At 38.9% G+C, this 17,252-nt stretch overlaps 1 protein-coding gene across 1 annotated transcript; it reads left to right on the forward strand.

The window, feature by feature from the left end:
• The first annotated feature begins 379 nt into the window (after positions 1-379).
• On the forward strand, positions 380-10,984 carry LOC140240234 (alpha-N-acetylneuraminide alpha-2,8-sialyltransferase-like). The gene is made up of 6 exons (XM_072320024.1): positions 380-510; positions 2,908-3,012; positions 4,592-4,714; positions 7,658-7,864; positions 9,826-10,383; positions 10,735-10,984. The coding sequence occupies exons 1-6, from the start codon at positions 380-382 to the stop codon at positions 10,982-10,984; spliced, it is 1,374 nt and encodes a 457-aa protein (XP_072176125.1).
• Positions 10,985-17,252: the final 6,268 nt, after the last annotated feature.

The following is a 17,252-nucleotide window of genomic DNA, read 5'->3' on the forward strand; positions in this document are numbered from 1 at the left end:
AATTATGGAACGGCTATAGTATGTGGAATTGTGGACTTCATTTTTCGTCAATTTAGAATAATATGTTGCCATGCTCACAACATTTTGTAATGAAAATCATACAGAAATATTGTAAATTGGCTTAGCTCCCTCACTTTTTATGCATTTCACTTGACATATGGCATGAGTAACCATAATTTTTTGAATGAGAACAATACAATATTAAATGTTGAAGAATGCGTTGCCGTGGTAACAGCATATTTTCGATAAAATAGCATATCAAGATATTGTGGAATGAATTAACTCTCAAGTTAAGGTGGAGTTGTTTAATCGAATTCAGTAATAGTTCTAGTTGGGTTTGTTCTTCCCATTTTCTTATCCTTTTAATCGGTTTCTCAAGATGACGAGTCAACGGATGGAAAGAAAGGATAGATTGATTTTGGCCTTGTGCATTCTGACGGCACTCAGCGTCATTGGATATCTCGTCAAACAAGACAATCAGTCCCCAGCTGAATTTGGCTTTGTCGGAAGGTGAGCTATCAAAAGTTTATATCAAACCAAACTCCACTCCATGATTAAATTACCTATAAGCATTAGAGTGAAATTAAACAAAAGTGTAATGTATCCCTTAAAATCATGCGGAGCTTGAGGTAGTGAAATATACTCACATTCCATGAAACAGCCCATTATTGAAATATGATTACTTTAGAATACGTAAAAGTGATAACTTTCTTGCTCTAAGAGAGTCTTGGTGACCTTACAAAAAACAACAGAAAAAAAACACTGCCTCCTTTGAAATAGATTAAAAGGGAGATGATATCGTTCATGTCAAAATATCAGTCTGGTATGGCATTTTATATAGAGGAAAGAGTTAATGCTAAAGTACTGATGTGCTGTAATACATATTGGATGAAACATAATACATACGGAAACGCATACATTAATTTTCTATATATAAAAGTATGTTGTGGACAGAACACTTGGGATTTAATCGGAACATTTCGTCATGGGTGTCATGTTTGATACTGGATAATTTTTCCAATGCACAAACCTGCAAGTGTCTGGCTATCTATCTTATAATATAAAATTTCAAATCCGTAGAATCATTGGAAAAGTGGTGTAATTTTGTTTTTGTACAAACGCATCCAATTGCTTGATGTGCTTTGAATTTTGACATTTTGAATATCAGTTCATTGTGAACGTTTTACAAAGTCATAAAGGATAAGTACAGTGTGCCTTGAGCGTGTATGAATAATTCAGGTAATTTTCCAAACATCATAGGGCCAACTATATTACAACCAAGTTCAGTGGTAAAATGTACATGTGTGGTAATTACAATCATGTATACACACATCATCACCATGCTTGCAGATTGAGATGCAACTTAGCAAACCCCATCAATTTGAACATGGTTGCATACGCAGGAAAGTGTGAACAAAATTGATGGAAAAAAAAACAACGAAGGTCTGTGTGGACCTTATAGTTAGGTGGTTGCTAACTCAAAGTGTCGAATATCGATGATAGAGTCTATCGATAAACTAGTCGGGTTCCACTTTTACACGTCTGTAGGACCAGTCAGCCCACCATGCTATTTCTCTCGTCGTTTTGTAGAGGGCGTCAAAGTGGGAAGCAAGCGTTCCAGGCAGAAAGTCTGAAAGCTATACGCGACAGTGTGATTTTTCCCCACAGTTTTTGTGTAACTGGCATACGCGAGCTGGTGACACTAAAGCATTCACTATAGAATTTTGTATTGTTTTGCTTTCTAGTTTGTTTGTTTTATGTTGTCATTTTTATGCCTCCGCCACGAAGTGTCGCCGGAGGCATTCATGTTGTCGCGTTGTCCGCCCTTCCGTCCGTCCGTCCGTAATGAATTTTGTGGACAGCGTAAACTGAAAAACCGTTTAAGGTATATCGTAATGAGACTTGGTATGTATACATGAGTGGACAAAGTTGTGCCTATTAACTTTTTGGAGCACATGCTCAAGGTCAAAAGTTCAATGTCAAATGCTAGAAATTTCATTATTTCCCTCATATATATACATATATGCAATGCCTGAAGGTTTTTTTCTTGAAACTTGGTGTATACATGTAATACCAAATAAAGATTCTCCAGAGGGTTTTTCGAGTCATGAGGTCTAAGGTCAAAGGTCAGCGGTCGAGTAAATGGTAAAATTTCACCTTTTCCCCATATTTTGGAAATGGTTAAAGGTATCTTCATGGAACTTAGTACATATGCATGTACTGACTAGCAGTAATTATCTAGGGATCATGGGTCAAAGGTGAAGGTCAACTCATAATTTTACTTTTTCCCTCATTTATGGAATACTTGCCGGATTTTTCTTGAATTTTGATATACGCATGTATAACCAATAGAGATTCACTGGGAAGTTTCTTGCCCAAAGGTCAAATTCATTTCATTTCTTCCTTCATATCTCGAAAGTGACTCAAGGTATCATCATGAATCGTAGAACATATCTGTGCATGTTCTACCTGACAGTGATTCTCTTTGGAATTTCAGGGTCATAGGGACAGAGGTCCAGGGTCAAAAGCTAAGTTGAAATGCAAACATTTTACTATTTGATACTGAAATTACTCTTTCTCCATACCTTGAAAGTTACTCAATGCATAGACTTATGAAAAAAGGGACAAAAAGGCAAGAAGAAATCCTCAAATCCCCAATACCTGCGCTCTAAGTAGGCAGTATAGCCATCCATCCAATTAAACCTATAGTGCATAGAAAGTGAACATTCAACACATTGTGACAAACCTGTCATTTTGATATTTTGCTAATTATGTGAAACTCATCACACATTGTCACTCATTGTACTATAGACTTATTAAGAGAACCATGCATTATGGCGGAGGCATACCAGTCGCCATAGCGACATTTCTTTTTTGTTTTGTTCTTTGTCATACTTGTGTTAACAGGACCATGGTTATTCCATCAGTGGCAGGGGAAAAACGAATTCTCGCGAAAGGAGGAACGAGAGGGACACCAGGAACAGGAGGATGCAACCCCACACTAATTAACCTGTACACACTAACAAATACGGGTTCAAATTTGAACCACAAAATGGTCGCTACACAACCACCCTATAGGGTACAACTTTCACCCCAATAAGCAATTTGCACCCTTGGAGGTACAATACGCTGAATTTTGAACCTGCAGGGGCGCGAATTTGCACCCTCAGTTTTGTGCTAATCAAGGGTGCAAACATGCACCATAAACATTGATACATTGTGAATTGAAAATTTGGACCACGAGTACGAAGGTTTTACTCGTAAGATCAAAATTACACTCTGATGGATATGTTTGCGTCTTTGTGGGTAAGAATATAAATATTAAGAGATTTACTTTTCTACTTGCATAATAAAAGGTGCAGTTGTGCACCCCCCGGGTGCTGCTAGGGACAGATAGGGTGCAAATTTGAACCTTTATTTCTTAGTGTGTATGCGATGAAAGTATTATAAAACGTAGTTGTAGAATTGTAGAATTGTAGAATTGTAGAATTTGGTAGACTCTTTCTATATGTTGCAAGCAACTATGAAATGGTGCAAAAGGGGTTCTCTATCCGCTATGTTTTTACAGTTCGACCTCGATTATCCGGCCCGTTTTATCCGGAAATCTCTATTATCCGGGCGCGTTCACGCAGTGAAGGACTTTTTTCTTCATCCAAAAATTGAGAAAAAACAGTGACTTTGATGGATCTATCTCACTAATTTCATAAGATGTGCATGATAGGTTTCTCAATATCTAATGAGGTAAAACATGTATGATTTTCACATAAAGATATACTTTATTCATGTGAAGAAGGGACTATAATTTTGCGCAGGCTAGCATAGAGTACACCACAGTTGCGGGGTACGCTACCTGCCTAGCTGCCAGTGCACTGGGACGGCAGCTTGGACGGCAGCAATATACATTAACATTGTGACTCCCATATCCGGCCAATTCGCTTATCCGGATGATCGCCGGTCCCGACATGGCCGGATAATCGAGGTCGAACTGTACTTTAATCATCAGTGACCATACTGTCAGAGATATAATCATTAGTCTGCAAGCCAAGATCATACGGCATGAGACCTGTGACAATGACATTTCAGAAATGATGTGCTCTCCTTCATACAAAGTTCCTTGTAAATGAAACCAGCGGCGACCATTCATTTTCTAAATCAATGTCTGTTGCCTGTACTTAAATAATCGATGTCAAGTTATCTAGGTTGATGAAGATCTCATTAATTCCTCCCCATTAGACTCATTAAATAAATGAGGGTATTAGTAAAGTAGTCCTTGACTGAACAGATTGGTGAGGCGCTATTTCAATACATTAGTGGATTCTTCCATTCGAATCTTCATTTCTTGCAGCCGCATTCCATTTGATGGCATGTGTGAAGCGTCAGAGAGTGTTTCTATGAAATGTTTCGTGTGAATTCTAATTTAAATTTGATGCCTATCCCAATCTCATTTTATCTGTGCTAGATGTAAATTGAGTTTGTTGGGGGGGGGTGTGCAAATTTGAGCGCAGTGACGTTTTCCGTTTGTTTTTGTTTTTCTCTCTCAATGTAAGTAACGCGTATTTCATACTTTCATTCGCATCAATTCCACACCCAGGACGAGCAACAATAACCATTCACTATCAAAACTCGAAAACCGACATTTCCAAGCGGTAACTTCGAGGGATGATGCACTCGAGAAGGCACGACCACGGCAAAGTGAGCAGAGACGAATGCACAAGTACGAAAAGAATGGAATGACACCAACTTTCATCTCCACTCCACATAAGTTATACACATGACACAGAATGTCTGCATGCCGCTCAGAGAATTTTATTTGCTACGAGTCTCACATTGGGCCCATGCAAGGTTATCGAAATGGAATTTATATTGCGTGCTAAAATGGTTTCTGCTGAAACATAGCTTTATACAGAAACAACAAATCTCGAGCTGAAAAACGGGGGAAAGACCACATTGATAATATTGAAGAAGAATTAAAAATACGCTCCAGGCCGCATTCAAGTTTTCTGAACTCTAATTAATCAGACTGACCTACAACAGGAAACTCCTGTTATAGCAAAGTCCTCGGGACTAATACTTGTTTTTTTTTTCTTAGGAATTTCATTATAGAATAGCTGAACATTGAAGTATGTATATAAAAAAGAAATAGATTGCACATTTTAGACCCAAACTTTTTACTTCATGGTAACGAGAATCACGTTATAACTGAAGTACGCTGTGTAGTAGGTATTAGGACATATGAATAGATATGTTGAAACCTATTGTTCAAGCGGGTAATAACGAGCAAAAGCGTGTTTTTTTTTTTTGTTTTTTTTTTTTTGTTTTGTTTTGTTTTCTCGATTTTAACTTTAACGAAATCTAAGTGAAATATCCTTGCACGGCGGCACAAGCGGGCATGCCTCATTACGCATGACTTAAAGCGAAATACCAATGACGTGATGGTTGATACCGGTACAGTCCAAAATTATGAAGAATATTTTCACTCTTCAGTCTCAATTACATCTTGTTTAACAATGAAAATCAGATAAAGAGATCATTATTGAGAATTACGGTAACAAAAATTTGTCTCCTTGATAACATGGATAGTCATTATAATCACAGTGAGTATAAAAAATAAAGGTTATACAACTTTAGAGGGCTATTTTTCAGAATCAATTCAATTACATTACATTTCATGCAATACCACTTTGATCAAAATATTTGCCTATGAACTAGAATTTGCTATCTTATTTCGGGGAGGGAAGTTATTCCCTGGGTTATAGGGTTATCTGTAACAGCAAAAAAAAAAAAAAAAAGTTTGGTATTTAAGTTGAAATTTATATTCAAGTATTTTTTGTACAGAGGCAAAAATCGGAAATGAATTGATGTGTTACCAATGTTTACCTATTCTGAGGTTGCTGAATTAGAATCTGCATGATGATGGTTGAAGCAATTCTTGCATCCATCAGAGTTTAGACATAGCTAAGATGGCCGAAAAGAAGAAGAAGAAGAAGAAAGAATACATGAACTACATCGGTCATTCTAGTCAACTGGACTTACTTGTAATTTGGAGTAGCGACGTTTCACGTCCTCTCCGGGACGCGTCATGAGGCCGACTGATCTTTGGCGGCAATTGGTTGTTGACTCGTAACAGGGTCGGGGAATTTCGGAAAGCGTCGAGGAATCTTCCGAACTGCCGGGTTGTAGTCTCCGGCTAGGTTGTGTCGCAGGCCCCTTCCTCGGTTTAGGGATGGCTCCTCCCTTTTTACGTAGATAGACTCTTTGACTCCCCTCTCGAACCACCGTACCTCCCGATCTAAGATGATCACGTCCTTGTCAAATGTGTGGTTACTGCTGTTCAGATGGGGGTATACTCCCATATATTATAATATGTATATATGGGTGAGGGCAAAACAAGGTTCAGCCTCTGGCACCCTGACAACTTTATAAAGTACGATTAACCTGCTCGAGATTGAATGCAGACCTTATCCTTTAGTGTGAAGTGTTACAAGCACGTCGGACCCTGCTTGTGATATGCTAAATGCACCATTTGCCTAGTATTGTTGTTCCTGTTTATACAAAAAAAAAAAAAAATCCATGAATTCATATGAATTTTTCCAACAATCTTATTTGTAATACACAAGGCAGAAACCATTTGAAATCACGCATTACAAGTAGAGTGTCATGAATATTGTATACAATGCAGTAAAATAGTGTCATTTCCCAATATACATCAGATTTTTATGCCTCCGCCACAAAGTGTCGGCGGAGGCATTATGTTTTCGGGTTGTCCGTTCTTCCGACCGTAATCAATTTTGGGGACAGCGTTACTAAAAACTGTTGGAGGTATCCTAATGAAACTTGGCATGTATATGTATGAGTAGGTGAAGTTGTGCCTGTAAACATAGTGGGTGCACATGCTCAAAGTCAAAGGTCAAGGTCAAATGCTCAAAATGTCACTATTTCCTTCATATCTACGCAATACCTAAAGATATTTTCGTGAAACTTAGCGTTTACATGAAATACAAAATAACGATTCTCCAGAGAGAGTTTTGGGTCATAAGGTCAAAGGTCACGTGAAAATGTTGAAATTTCACTTTTGCTTCATATATTGCAAATGGTACAAGGCATCTTCGTCGAAATAGTGAAGGTGCTAAATTGCAGTGTTTCTCCATTTATATCCAAAGTGACTCAAAGTATCATCATGAAACTAAGTACATATTTATACATGTTTTACCCGACAGTGATTCTCTTTTGAATTTTAGGGTTATATAGGGTCAAAGGTGAAGGGTCAAAGGACAGGTTAAAATGCTGTTTTAATATTTGATACTGAAATTACATTTTTTCTCCATACCTTGAAAATTCCTCAATGCAAGGGTCAAAAGTGAACTAAAAAACCTCAAATCCCAAAATACCTGCACTCTTAAACAACATAGCTACTCATCCAATTAAACCTAGTTCAAGGAATGTGAACATTCAAAACATATTTGTGACAAACCTGTCATTTTAACATTTTGCCACTTATATGAAACTGGCATTACACATTGTACGCATTGTACTATAGACCTATTCAGACAACCATGCATTATGGCAGAGACATAAACCAGTCGCTATAGCGACATTTCTATAATTATGATTTGAGGTGGGTGCAACCTCTCACAAATCTACATTTCTATCATTATAGGACTGGTAGCATTGAACCTTACGTGCACCGACTGCCGAACAGAGACGACATCGTGCGGAGATGGTCTAAACACTGGGCGAACGAAACGAAGATCCATGAGCCTCCTGAAATGAGGGCAACTGAAGGAAAAGGGGCACACATTTCGGCTGCGGAACTACATTTGTTTCTGAATACTAATGCGAATGAAAGTGTATACGCAGAGCTTCAGTGAGTTTATGTGTCGTATGAGTAGAAGTAATTATTTAAGCTTCCTCCTCTTTGCACTGTGGACCAACCCAGTTCAGTTTAATGTCAACTTTGATAGTTGTAGTTCAAGCCGTCTGTATTTTGACCAGGCCTAGAAATGGTCGCGAAAACTATCGCTTTCCTTTAGGTAACAGCTCATATGTGAAACAAGTGACCAAAACCACGTAGTGAGTGAGGTGGCATATTTTTTTCTTACTGTGGAATGTCCTGAAGATTAACCGCCTGTTGTAGAGGTTTTCCGAAGTCTGGAGATACCTCGAGGGACATCATCACTTAAAAGATAATAATAATAGATAAAAATGTGTGTATCATGCCAAAATGGGAAAAAGAAATGCCACAAAGTATTGACAAAATTTTTAGTCAGATTCAAGGGTAGAAAGTCCGTAAATGCTATGGTAGAATACCTGCAAACTTTTCCCATTTGATAATAACATTCGTATTTTTTTCGGAAACTAGAAAAGCACTCGGAGAGCGCAGACCCCCGCCAACATTAGCCAAGCAAGCAGCCTGGGCATACACGCATGCAATCGCCTATTGAATATGTAGAAGCCTTTTGTCTGAGTCATCAGTTTCCAGCTGCGCGGCGCCTTTCCAGAGCAGAGCAGAGACATTTTAGAATACCAATGCTGTCCTTCTCAGGCACTTCCTAACTTTCTGACTTAGGAAGAAACTTAGGAAGTAACTTATGTAGATTTTCAGAATACCACCATAGGGATTTACAAATTAGAACATATTTATATTGCAAATTGTACGCTGTTATTCGGGTGCAGACTCGTCCATGACAAAGAGGATACCCTGCTTATTTTATTGTAACTATTCATTGTTTTGTAATGGCACTCGTAGCATGCCGTGGCTTCAAAAGCAAAAAAAAAAAACCCGACTTGTTGATAGTTTGGGTTTCACTGATATTTTGAGAAAATCAAGCACGAGACATAACAGTGTCAAAATTTAAGTCAGCGGTGACTAAGATATATTATCGGATGTTAAGAAACAAGACTGGCATGATGAAGTATATTCTAACACACAGTGTACAGTTTATGATATATGTAAATATGAACTTTATTTTAAAAATTATTTGATTCAATTAAGTCTTACTGATACAATTTTTTTTCTGTCGCTTTTGGAGGTTTTAATAACAAGTTACCTGTGGTGACGGGACGGTACTCAAACATCCCAAGAAGTGAAAGAATTTGTGAAAATTGCTCTCTCTGCCAGATTGGTGATGAATTTCACTATATATATCAATGTCCGTTTTTTCAAAATCCCTCTTAGCAAGCGCTTAAAGGGATCGTATAGTTTTGGTCGAGACCTACCATGCGGTTTAAACATTTTTTTTTTTTTTTGGTGAGATAATGTGAATTCTCTTATGAACTATGAGAGAGCATGTAATTTTAAGAAGGATTCAACATTCATTGATGAAAATTGATTTTGAAATGGCTGAGATATCCAAAAAGCGATCCTAATAAAATTGACAGGCCACGATTTTTATTAGGATCTCTTTATTTGTCTAGTTTTTAGATATCTCAGTCATTTCAAAACTGATTTTCATCAAATAAACTTTGCATCCCCTTAGAAGTGTATCCTCTTTAACATTTCATAGAGTGGTTTCTAACGTATCCTGGCAACTACCCCCAGAGAGCTAGTACCCCGGGCTAAATACTGGTTAGTGGTAAGGTAAGAGTAATGAATTAGGGTTAGGGTTAGGTTAAGGGTTAGGAGTTTGGGTTAGGTTCAGGATTAGGATTAGGATTAGCGCCAGGGGAAGGGTCCGGGGAAATTGCCCAGGAGGTAATTGCCCTAGACCCGTTCTAAATATCTCGCAAAATGTTACAAGCTGAATCCTCACCTCAACCATTACTGTACAGTCCCTGATATTTCTTGAAACACCCAAATTTAATATGTGAAATGTTTTCACTCTCCAGGAAAATTGTTTCCGCCAGAATCAGTCGATGTCTTGCCATGCAGATCTTCCGTGATGACGTACCACTGAGCAGCATCAAAATGGAAAGCACGCCGGAACTCATTTCAGAAAGCAACCAAACAGACTGCATTCCGATGCAGGGCAGTTGCGCCCTCGTCGGCAACTCGGGGATCCTTTTGGACAGTCGCTGTGGTGACGTCATTGACGCGGCAGACTTTGTGATCAGGAACAATGCCCCCGCACTCGAGGAGAGGTACAGGGAGGACATCGGGAATCGTACAGATGTTATGACCATGAACTTGTCCCTAATCCGCGCTCTCATCATTTGCACCAAGGTGCCAACTACCTGGATGATTGGAAGACTGCCGCCAAGAACCACGTGTCCTCAACTCATGAAGAACATGAATGTTTTCCAGAAAAAGCGCATTTTCTGGTTCCTCAAGCGGTATGACAGGAGGTTTCAAGCGTTCAAGTCCATGATGTCCGCCCTCAAAGCGAATAACCATCTAAATTTCCGGTTAGCGTACAGTCCGGTGGTTCCAATGAAAGCAGCATCAAAGTACGTTTATGAACTATATAACGTCCCTCTTATCTCCAAGATAAGTAATCATATTGTCCAAGCGTCTCAGAACGATATCAATTCACTGGCGAAAGTCCATCGCCGCATCACATTCATGACATTTGTCTGTTCCCTACGAGCTAAATCTCCTCGGGGGAATTTTATTCCAGCTTGTAGTGATGAAATGTATTGCGGGAAACGTAACTCACAGCGTCCTGCCTCCTTGCAGAAAAAAAAAAATAAATAACACACTTGTGCAAGCTTTGCGATTTTTTTTTTCCTATGTAAAGACTGGTATTCAAATTGCACCCTGGTTCATCATTTTTCTTGGCTGTTTCTCTTAATATACAGATTGGCGTCCGTCCGTATACCGTCTTCGGGTCTAGCTGCTTTCGTCGCATCCACCCAGTTCTGCCGGAGTCTCAACCTGTTTGGGTTCTATCCCTTCAACACAGCTCCTGGCAACCGAGCAGTGCCCTCGCATTACTACGATGAGTCTCTCAAGGGTTTCAGTACAATTCACAGAATTCCAAAAGAATTTCGGCTTCTGGTTGACTTGGAGGAACAAGGAGCAATAAAAATCATCAACGACTGTAAATGAATAGATAGCACTTTTCATTTCCCACTACACAATGCGTACACAAAAACAGCGTGTTCAAAACTCTGCTCTGCTCGGGTCCTCAGTGGAACATCTCGCTTCTCCAGCATTACCTTGGTTGTTAAAAATCTTCACCAGTGCCTACCAGTATCCAAAAAGGATAGAGTATAAAATTCTGTTTCATATACATGGAAAAACAGTATATTCTTCGGTTCCATAATATTTATTTATTATCTATTTATATTAATATTTATTTCTGCAACCCCATCTCTCTAGAATGCTCTTCCACTGAGGGTCCGATCAGCAGAAACCATTGAAACATTTAAAAATGCAGCTGAAGTCATATGTATAGCACCTTGTTTTGGTTGAATATCTGTTTAATGGCTTACCGGGTATCTGTCTCTTCCTTATTCTCCAACTTTCATATATGAAGGGGTCGGTGCAATATAGTGCTAACCCACACAATGGTCATTTTGAGATAATCGCTGTTGAATGTTTGGAAAGTCCATACATTGTGCATTAATAAAACATGAATGCATGCATTTTTTACCATCTTATCGGTTGAATTCAAATATGATATTTTCACGGAGGATAGAGTAAAGGATAAGGATTATGAAAATGCATGTAACGCAATTTTGACAAAAGTGTGGGTTAGCACTATATTGCACCGACCCCTTCATATATATATATATATATATATATATATATATATATATACATATACATATATACAACTACACAACGTATGTTTTTCTATTTATATGTCCCCTTGCGCCTCGGCATAGGCCACTAGATCGATGACGCATTACAAATGCTGTACCGCTTATTATTACCGGTAAACATTCAACTTGTCGAGCAAGGATGTACTGTATTTATTGGTGTAGCTCATTAACACTCGTCTGTTGCGACACGGATTGTCGCCCCCGTCACGGATTGTCGTCTGGCGACAATCCGTGACGAGGGCTGGCGGCACGGATTGTCGCCCGCCCTCGAAGCACATTTTGCTTGGTAATATCGTTCTGGACATAGTCATTGAAATACTAACACATAACTTACATGGCTACATCCATGCAAACATGCCATGTAAAAAGTCATGGTGAGGTTTCAAGGAAGTGTGTATGTGCGCATGCACATGATAATTTAGTGTCCGTTTGTGCGTGTGTGTTTGTGTGTGTATATATATATATACATATATATATATGATGGAAGAATGTGTGTATTATGTCAGCTTTTTGCGTATGTGTTTTTTTAGCTGCGCGTGGGGAGGGTACCTAGTAAGCTGTTGCTGGCATAAATGTTGATATTGATTTTATCAGCAGCTTTGACTTTGTTGAGTTTGTTTGGCGGATTTGTATATGAATTCGGAGTGGAGCTTGCGTGCTGTAGCTGCTTTTCTGCATACGGTCCATTATGTCTTATTTATCAACATTGGGAAGTCGTTTCATCAGGAAGGAATGTGGTATCGGTTCGGGTGTGAGTGTGTATGTGAGGAGGGGGTTACATTTCGTTTTTGCAAAATTTCGTTATTCTGAAGGCTCCTTAGTCCGAAGGTTCTTTATTCCGAAGGTTCGTTATTTCGAATTTCATTTTTGGATCAACGAACCTCTAGGTATAGGGAATTGTGTGTTTCGGATAAATGAAGCCTCGGAAAAACGAAACTTCGGAATAACGAACCTTCGTGTGTGTGTGTGTGTTTGTGTGTGTGTGTGTGTGTATGTATGTATGTATGTGGGTTGGTGAATGTGGGTGTGGGATGATTAATAGGTTTTGGTTAATCAGGGGTTGGTGGGTTGGGGATTGGATTTGAAGAAGGATAGTTATAAATGGTATGACAGATGTTGGTAGGATTTAATATTTAGGATAGATGTAGGCCCTAGATTTGTTTCAGTTGGGGGGGGGGGGGGGTTGTCGGGTTTCTTATGACTGATTTCATTCTAGATTTGTGTAATGTATTTGTGTGTTTTTTTAATTTTAGTTCAAATTTTAGTTCAAATTTATTTCATATTTCCATTTCTCAATGATGACATTACAAAATTATTGGCAACAAAACAAGAATACAAAATGTATACAATCATGTTTTTTGATTGTAGAAGAAAAGAAAAAGAAAATATACTTGACACAAATGTACAAGGTCATATTGTGTGAAAATGTCACTAGTATTAGTGTAGTAAGTATAAGAAATATGATGGGGCCTACATAAAAGCTTTAAAGCTTGTAAAACTGTAGGTTCCCGAGTTCATAGGCATATAATTTTACACGGAGAACGGATATGTTTGTCTTGACCAAGTAAAATTACACAAGTACAAAAAAATCGATGAGTAATAACTAATGAACCACATAGATATCGCACAAACCAGTCTGCATACAAATCTCGCAGTGTTTGAATAACAAAAATGCTATATTATTAAAAGATGTATCGGTACCATGAAATAACTTGAATGACTTGGTGCTGCGGACAAGGACAAAAGACTGGGAGCATAAAAGGGTTGCTAAAAACTCGGTAGTGTGTATCCCCTAAGTAATAACTGTTTTAATTTGCGTTTGAAGGTGAATAAAGATAAGGAAGAAGTGATATCTAGAGGGAGATCATTCCAATATCTGGGTCCAGTAAATATAATTGTTTTCTTTGCAAAAATAGTGCGAGTATGGGGAAGGTGATAGGCGTCACTCTGGCGAGTGGGATAACAGTGGATAGAACGATTCCTTTTGAACATGTGGATAGAAACAGATGGTAATTCATTAGTTGTTAGTTTATACATGAAAATTCCGAGATTGTAATAAAATAGGTCATGAATTTTCAGAATTCTGTTTTGATGGAAAAACAATTTCTATGGGCAAAATATCCGGCGTGGTTTATGATTCTTATTGCGCGCTTTTGAATACGGAGAAGGGAATCTAGTAATGAGTGAATTGCATTTCCCCACGCCAAAATTCCATAATTAAAGTGTGGAGATATTAAACAAGAATATATACTTTATATATACGTATTAATGTATATGCCCTTGTAAGTAAGAAGGTGTTACATGATCCAAACCAATATATTCAAGGAATATAGGTTTGGTAGGGCCCTACATGTCAAAACTTTCTCGTGATGAAGTTATTAGTAGGGTTGGTCTATAATCGAGTTATCTATGTTGAAGTGAGATTAGTATAAATTGACAAATGGATTTGTTTGTGTCTCGAATTGCCATTTGTAACTTTTTTGTTCATGTTACACCCAGAATGGGTCGATTTATGAATTATTTGAATGAAATCAATGAATATCAAGGGAAAAAAGTATTGAGTTGGTTTATGTGCATTATGAGGATTTGTTTGAGTGTTTGTTGGTGTTTGCTTGTATTACGTATGTATTAGCGGTGTGCAATGGCAGTTCGTTCGTGCTAAAATCAACTAGCGATTGACAAATTATTTACGGCGTGTGGAAATTATTCGCTCATGCATAAAGCATGCCAAACCTATTCTGGGACAAAGAATAGTGGTATGGACGTTGTAGTTAAGCCTGATGGAAGAAAATGACTGCAAATGAACAAAGACGGATAACATTTGAAGAGGGTACCTCCCTCGTATGTATTTTCTCTCGGTCTCTCTCTCTCGCCTCGCCCGCCTCACCGCTGATATTGGTTGACACACCCATACTATTTTTAGATCAACGCTGGTGTGAACTCTTTAAGCACGTGCATGCTCATACACGCTGAAGACATTTTCATTGCCACCGTAGTGCCTGCTGCTCAAAAAAGTTTGTCCGCACAAATATCAAAACACTACGGAGCCCGCCAGGTGACATGAGGAAAAAAAAAAAAAAAAATCTGCATGGATTATTGCGTTCCATAGCAATAATTGCGTTCCCACGCAATAATTATTGCGAGGGAACGCAATCAGTATTGCGAGGGAACGCAATCAGTATTGCGAGGGAACGCAATATATTGCATGGGAACGCAATAATATTGCGAGGGAACGCAATAATATTGCGAGGGAACGCAATAATTATTGCGAGGGAACGCAATAATCCATGCAGATTTTTTTTCCTCATGCCACCTGGCGGGCTCCGTGAAACACAAACACAAACAGACACACGTACGCATACAGGCACACGTGTAAACACAGACGAACAAACCACTATACCACTATACAACCACCACACATGCACAGTTTCTACATATTGTATTATTATACTCCAAACACACACACACACATACACACACGCACGCGGCTATACGGAAACTCATACACAAGTCACTTATTGTACTCACCTACAAATCATAAACAGCACATATCATGCAGCTCACAACAAACACACACACACACGCACACACACACACACACATACGCATAACTTACCAGTCATACCCATCCCACCAAAGCTTAACACCGAAGGAACCACCCCGAGCCTGGGGCGACAATCCTTGACGGGGCGACAATCCGTGTCGTAACAAATTTTTTGCCATCACGGATTGTCGCCTTCGAGGTAAAAAACTGGGAACTGCACCAGCGTCACGGATTGTCGCCAGACGACAATCCGTGCCACCAACTCCGTCACGGCCGAGCTGGGGGCGACAATCCGTGTAGGGGCGACAATGCGTGTCGCAACACTCGTCCTTTCTATCGAGCAAGGATGTACTGTATCGATTGGTATAGCTCATTGACACTCGTCGTTTCTATCGTAAATGAGGAAAGTGGACTTTGCTCACATGTGCATCAAATTCCGGCCACCTGTATGCAATTGTGTACAGAGTAAAATGTGACATACAAGTGCCAGTTGACGTCTACGTGACTATGACAATGTATGAGGTGAAATATTTGATAAGAACAAACACAGGAACAGATTAATATACCAATATTGTAGTCTACCAAAGATGCATTGGTTATGCTATATAGTGTGCTTTACATTGTAATCAATACAAGGAAATGCTAGTGTGCTTTACATTGTAATCAATACAAGGAAACCATGGCAAAGACTAGTGCCCACATTTAATACAGCAGTAGGTTGTTTTGTGACTACTACAGCAGCTTAATTTTTTTATCTTCTCGCAATCATTAAGGAGGTCGACGTGATTCTTCACATCAAGTAGTTCTTACTCGTACAATTGCCATATTGTAATTTTGCACGGAATTTAATAGTTGTCATGAATATAAAGAGGCTACAAAATCTCAAAAACAGGTATATTCTTGACCATATTGAAAGTGAGAAGAACTCGAGGATCATGGTATGGATGTTGGGTACTATACTCGGGTAGCTATAATCAGGTAGTCAGGAACTATACTCGGGTAGTTAGGAGTTATACTCGGGTAGTTGGATATATTGTGTTTACTCTTTGAGTCGTGCATTTCTTACTAATATACAGCTGTACTTTGTAATGCTTTTGATCTCTGAGGTCTAGCTGTCTTCATAATTTTATGACTAAAAGGTGGCAAAGTTTTCTTTCCGATGGTTATTAAAAAAATAGAATACGAGAATCTCAGATCATAATCCCAGACCTTCGCTTCAAAGGAACTTCCTACTCATATATAGTATAATCTTCGCCATTGACCTCATATCAGGAATTCCAGTGCATCGACTTTAAGCCTATAGTGATATGAATACAGCTTTAAGCCCAGTGATACGAATAAAGGCCTGCAGGCAATGCTACCTACTTCCCACACATTATTTATCTACTTGTGTGAATATATTGTGTTGTAGTTAAAATCCTTACAAAATAAGTTCTAAAAAAATACGTTTTGGAGTACTATTTGTTTCTTTACCGGTATTTCTTTCTGGGTGTTTGTATCTTTTCGCCGCCATTCGTGAGATAATTTCTTAGTTTTTTTCAAATTTTCTCACGTGGTGTGTTGAACAAACAAACAGACAAGAAATTTGTTTCAAAGTTTACTTCCAGAATGTTCAGGACATCTCCATTGCACGAGAGCACAAGAGAACAACCAAAATGGCCGACAAGTAATCTTCATGAAAATAGGACACTCCCTCATAAAAATGGATCCCCTCGCCTTGGGTGCCCATTCTTCTTTCTCGCCGCCACCGCCACCCTTGCCGCTCCCACCATCTCATTCAGCACCTGGGGAGGGGGGGGGGGGGGGTGTGCTTCATAAAGCTGTTCATAAAGTTACGAACAACTTACGAGCGACTGGTGATCAGTTCTGATGTGCTATACTTACCGGTATACGAATTTCAATAATTCAGCACAAGAACTGATCACCAGTCGCTGGTAAGTCGTTCGTAACTTTACGAACAGCTTTATGAAACAGGACCCAGGTTATGACTCCTTGTATGCCTGCC

The sequence above is a fragment of the Diadema setosum genome, chromosome 16 (genome assembly GCF_964275005.1).
Source record: "Diadema setosum chromosome 16, eeDiaSeto1, whole genome shotgun sequence".
Taxonomy (NCBI): domain Eukaryota; kingdom Metazoa; phylum Echinodermata; class Echinoidea; order Diadematoida; family Diadematidae; genus Diadema; species Diadema setosum.

Bases quoted from the DNA above. Each gene is read 5' to 3' on its own strand.
- LOC140240234 (XM_072320024.1), top strand. From the start codon at position 380: ATGACGAGTCAACGGATGGAAAGAAAGGATAGATTGATTTTGGCCTTG. The intron at 3,013-4,591 runs GTACACACTAAC...TTCCACACCCAG, and splicing joins AACCCCACACTAATTAACCT to GACGAGCAACAATAACCATT. The intron at 4,715-7,657 runs GTACGAAAAGAA...CTATCATTATAG, and splicing joins GAGCAGAGACGAATGCACAA to GACTGGTAGCATTGAACCTT.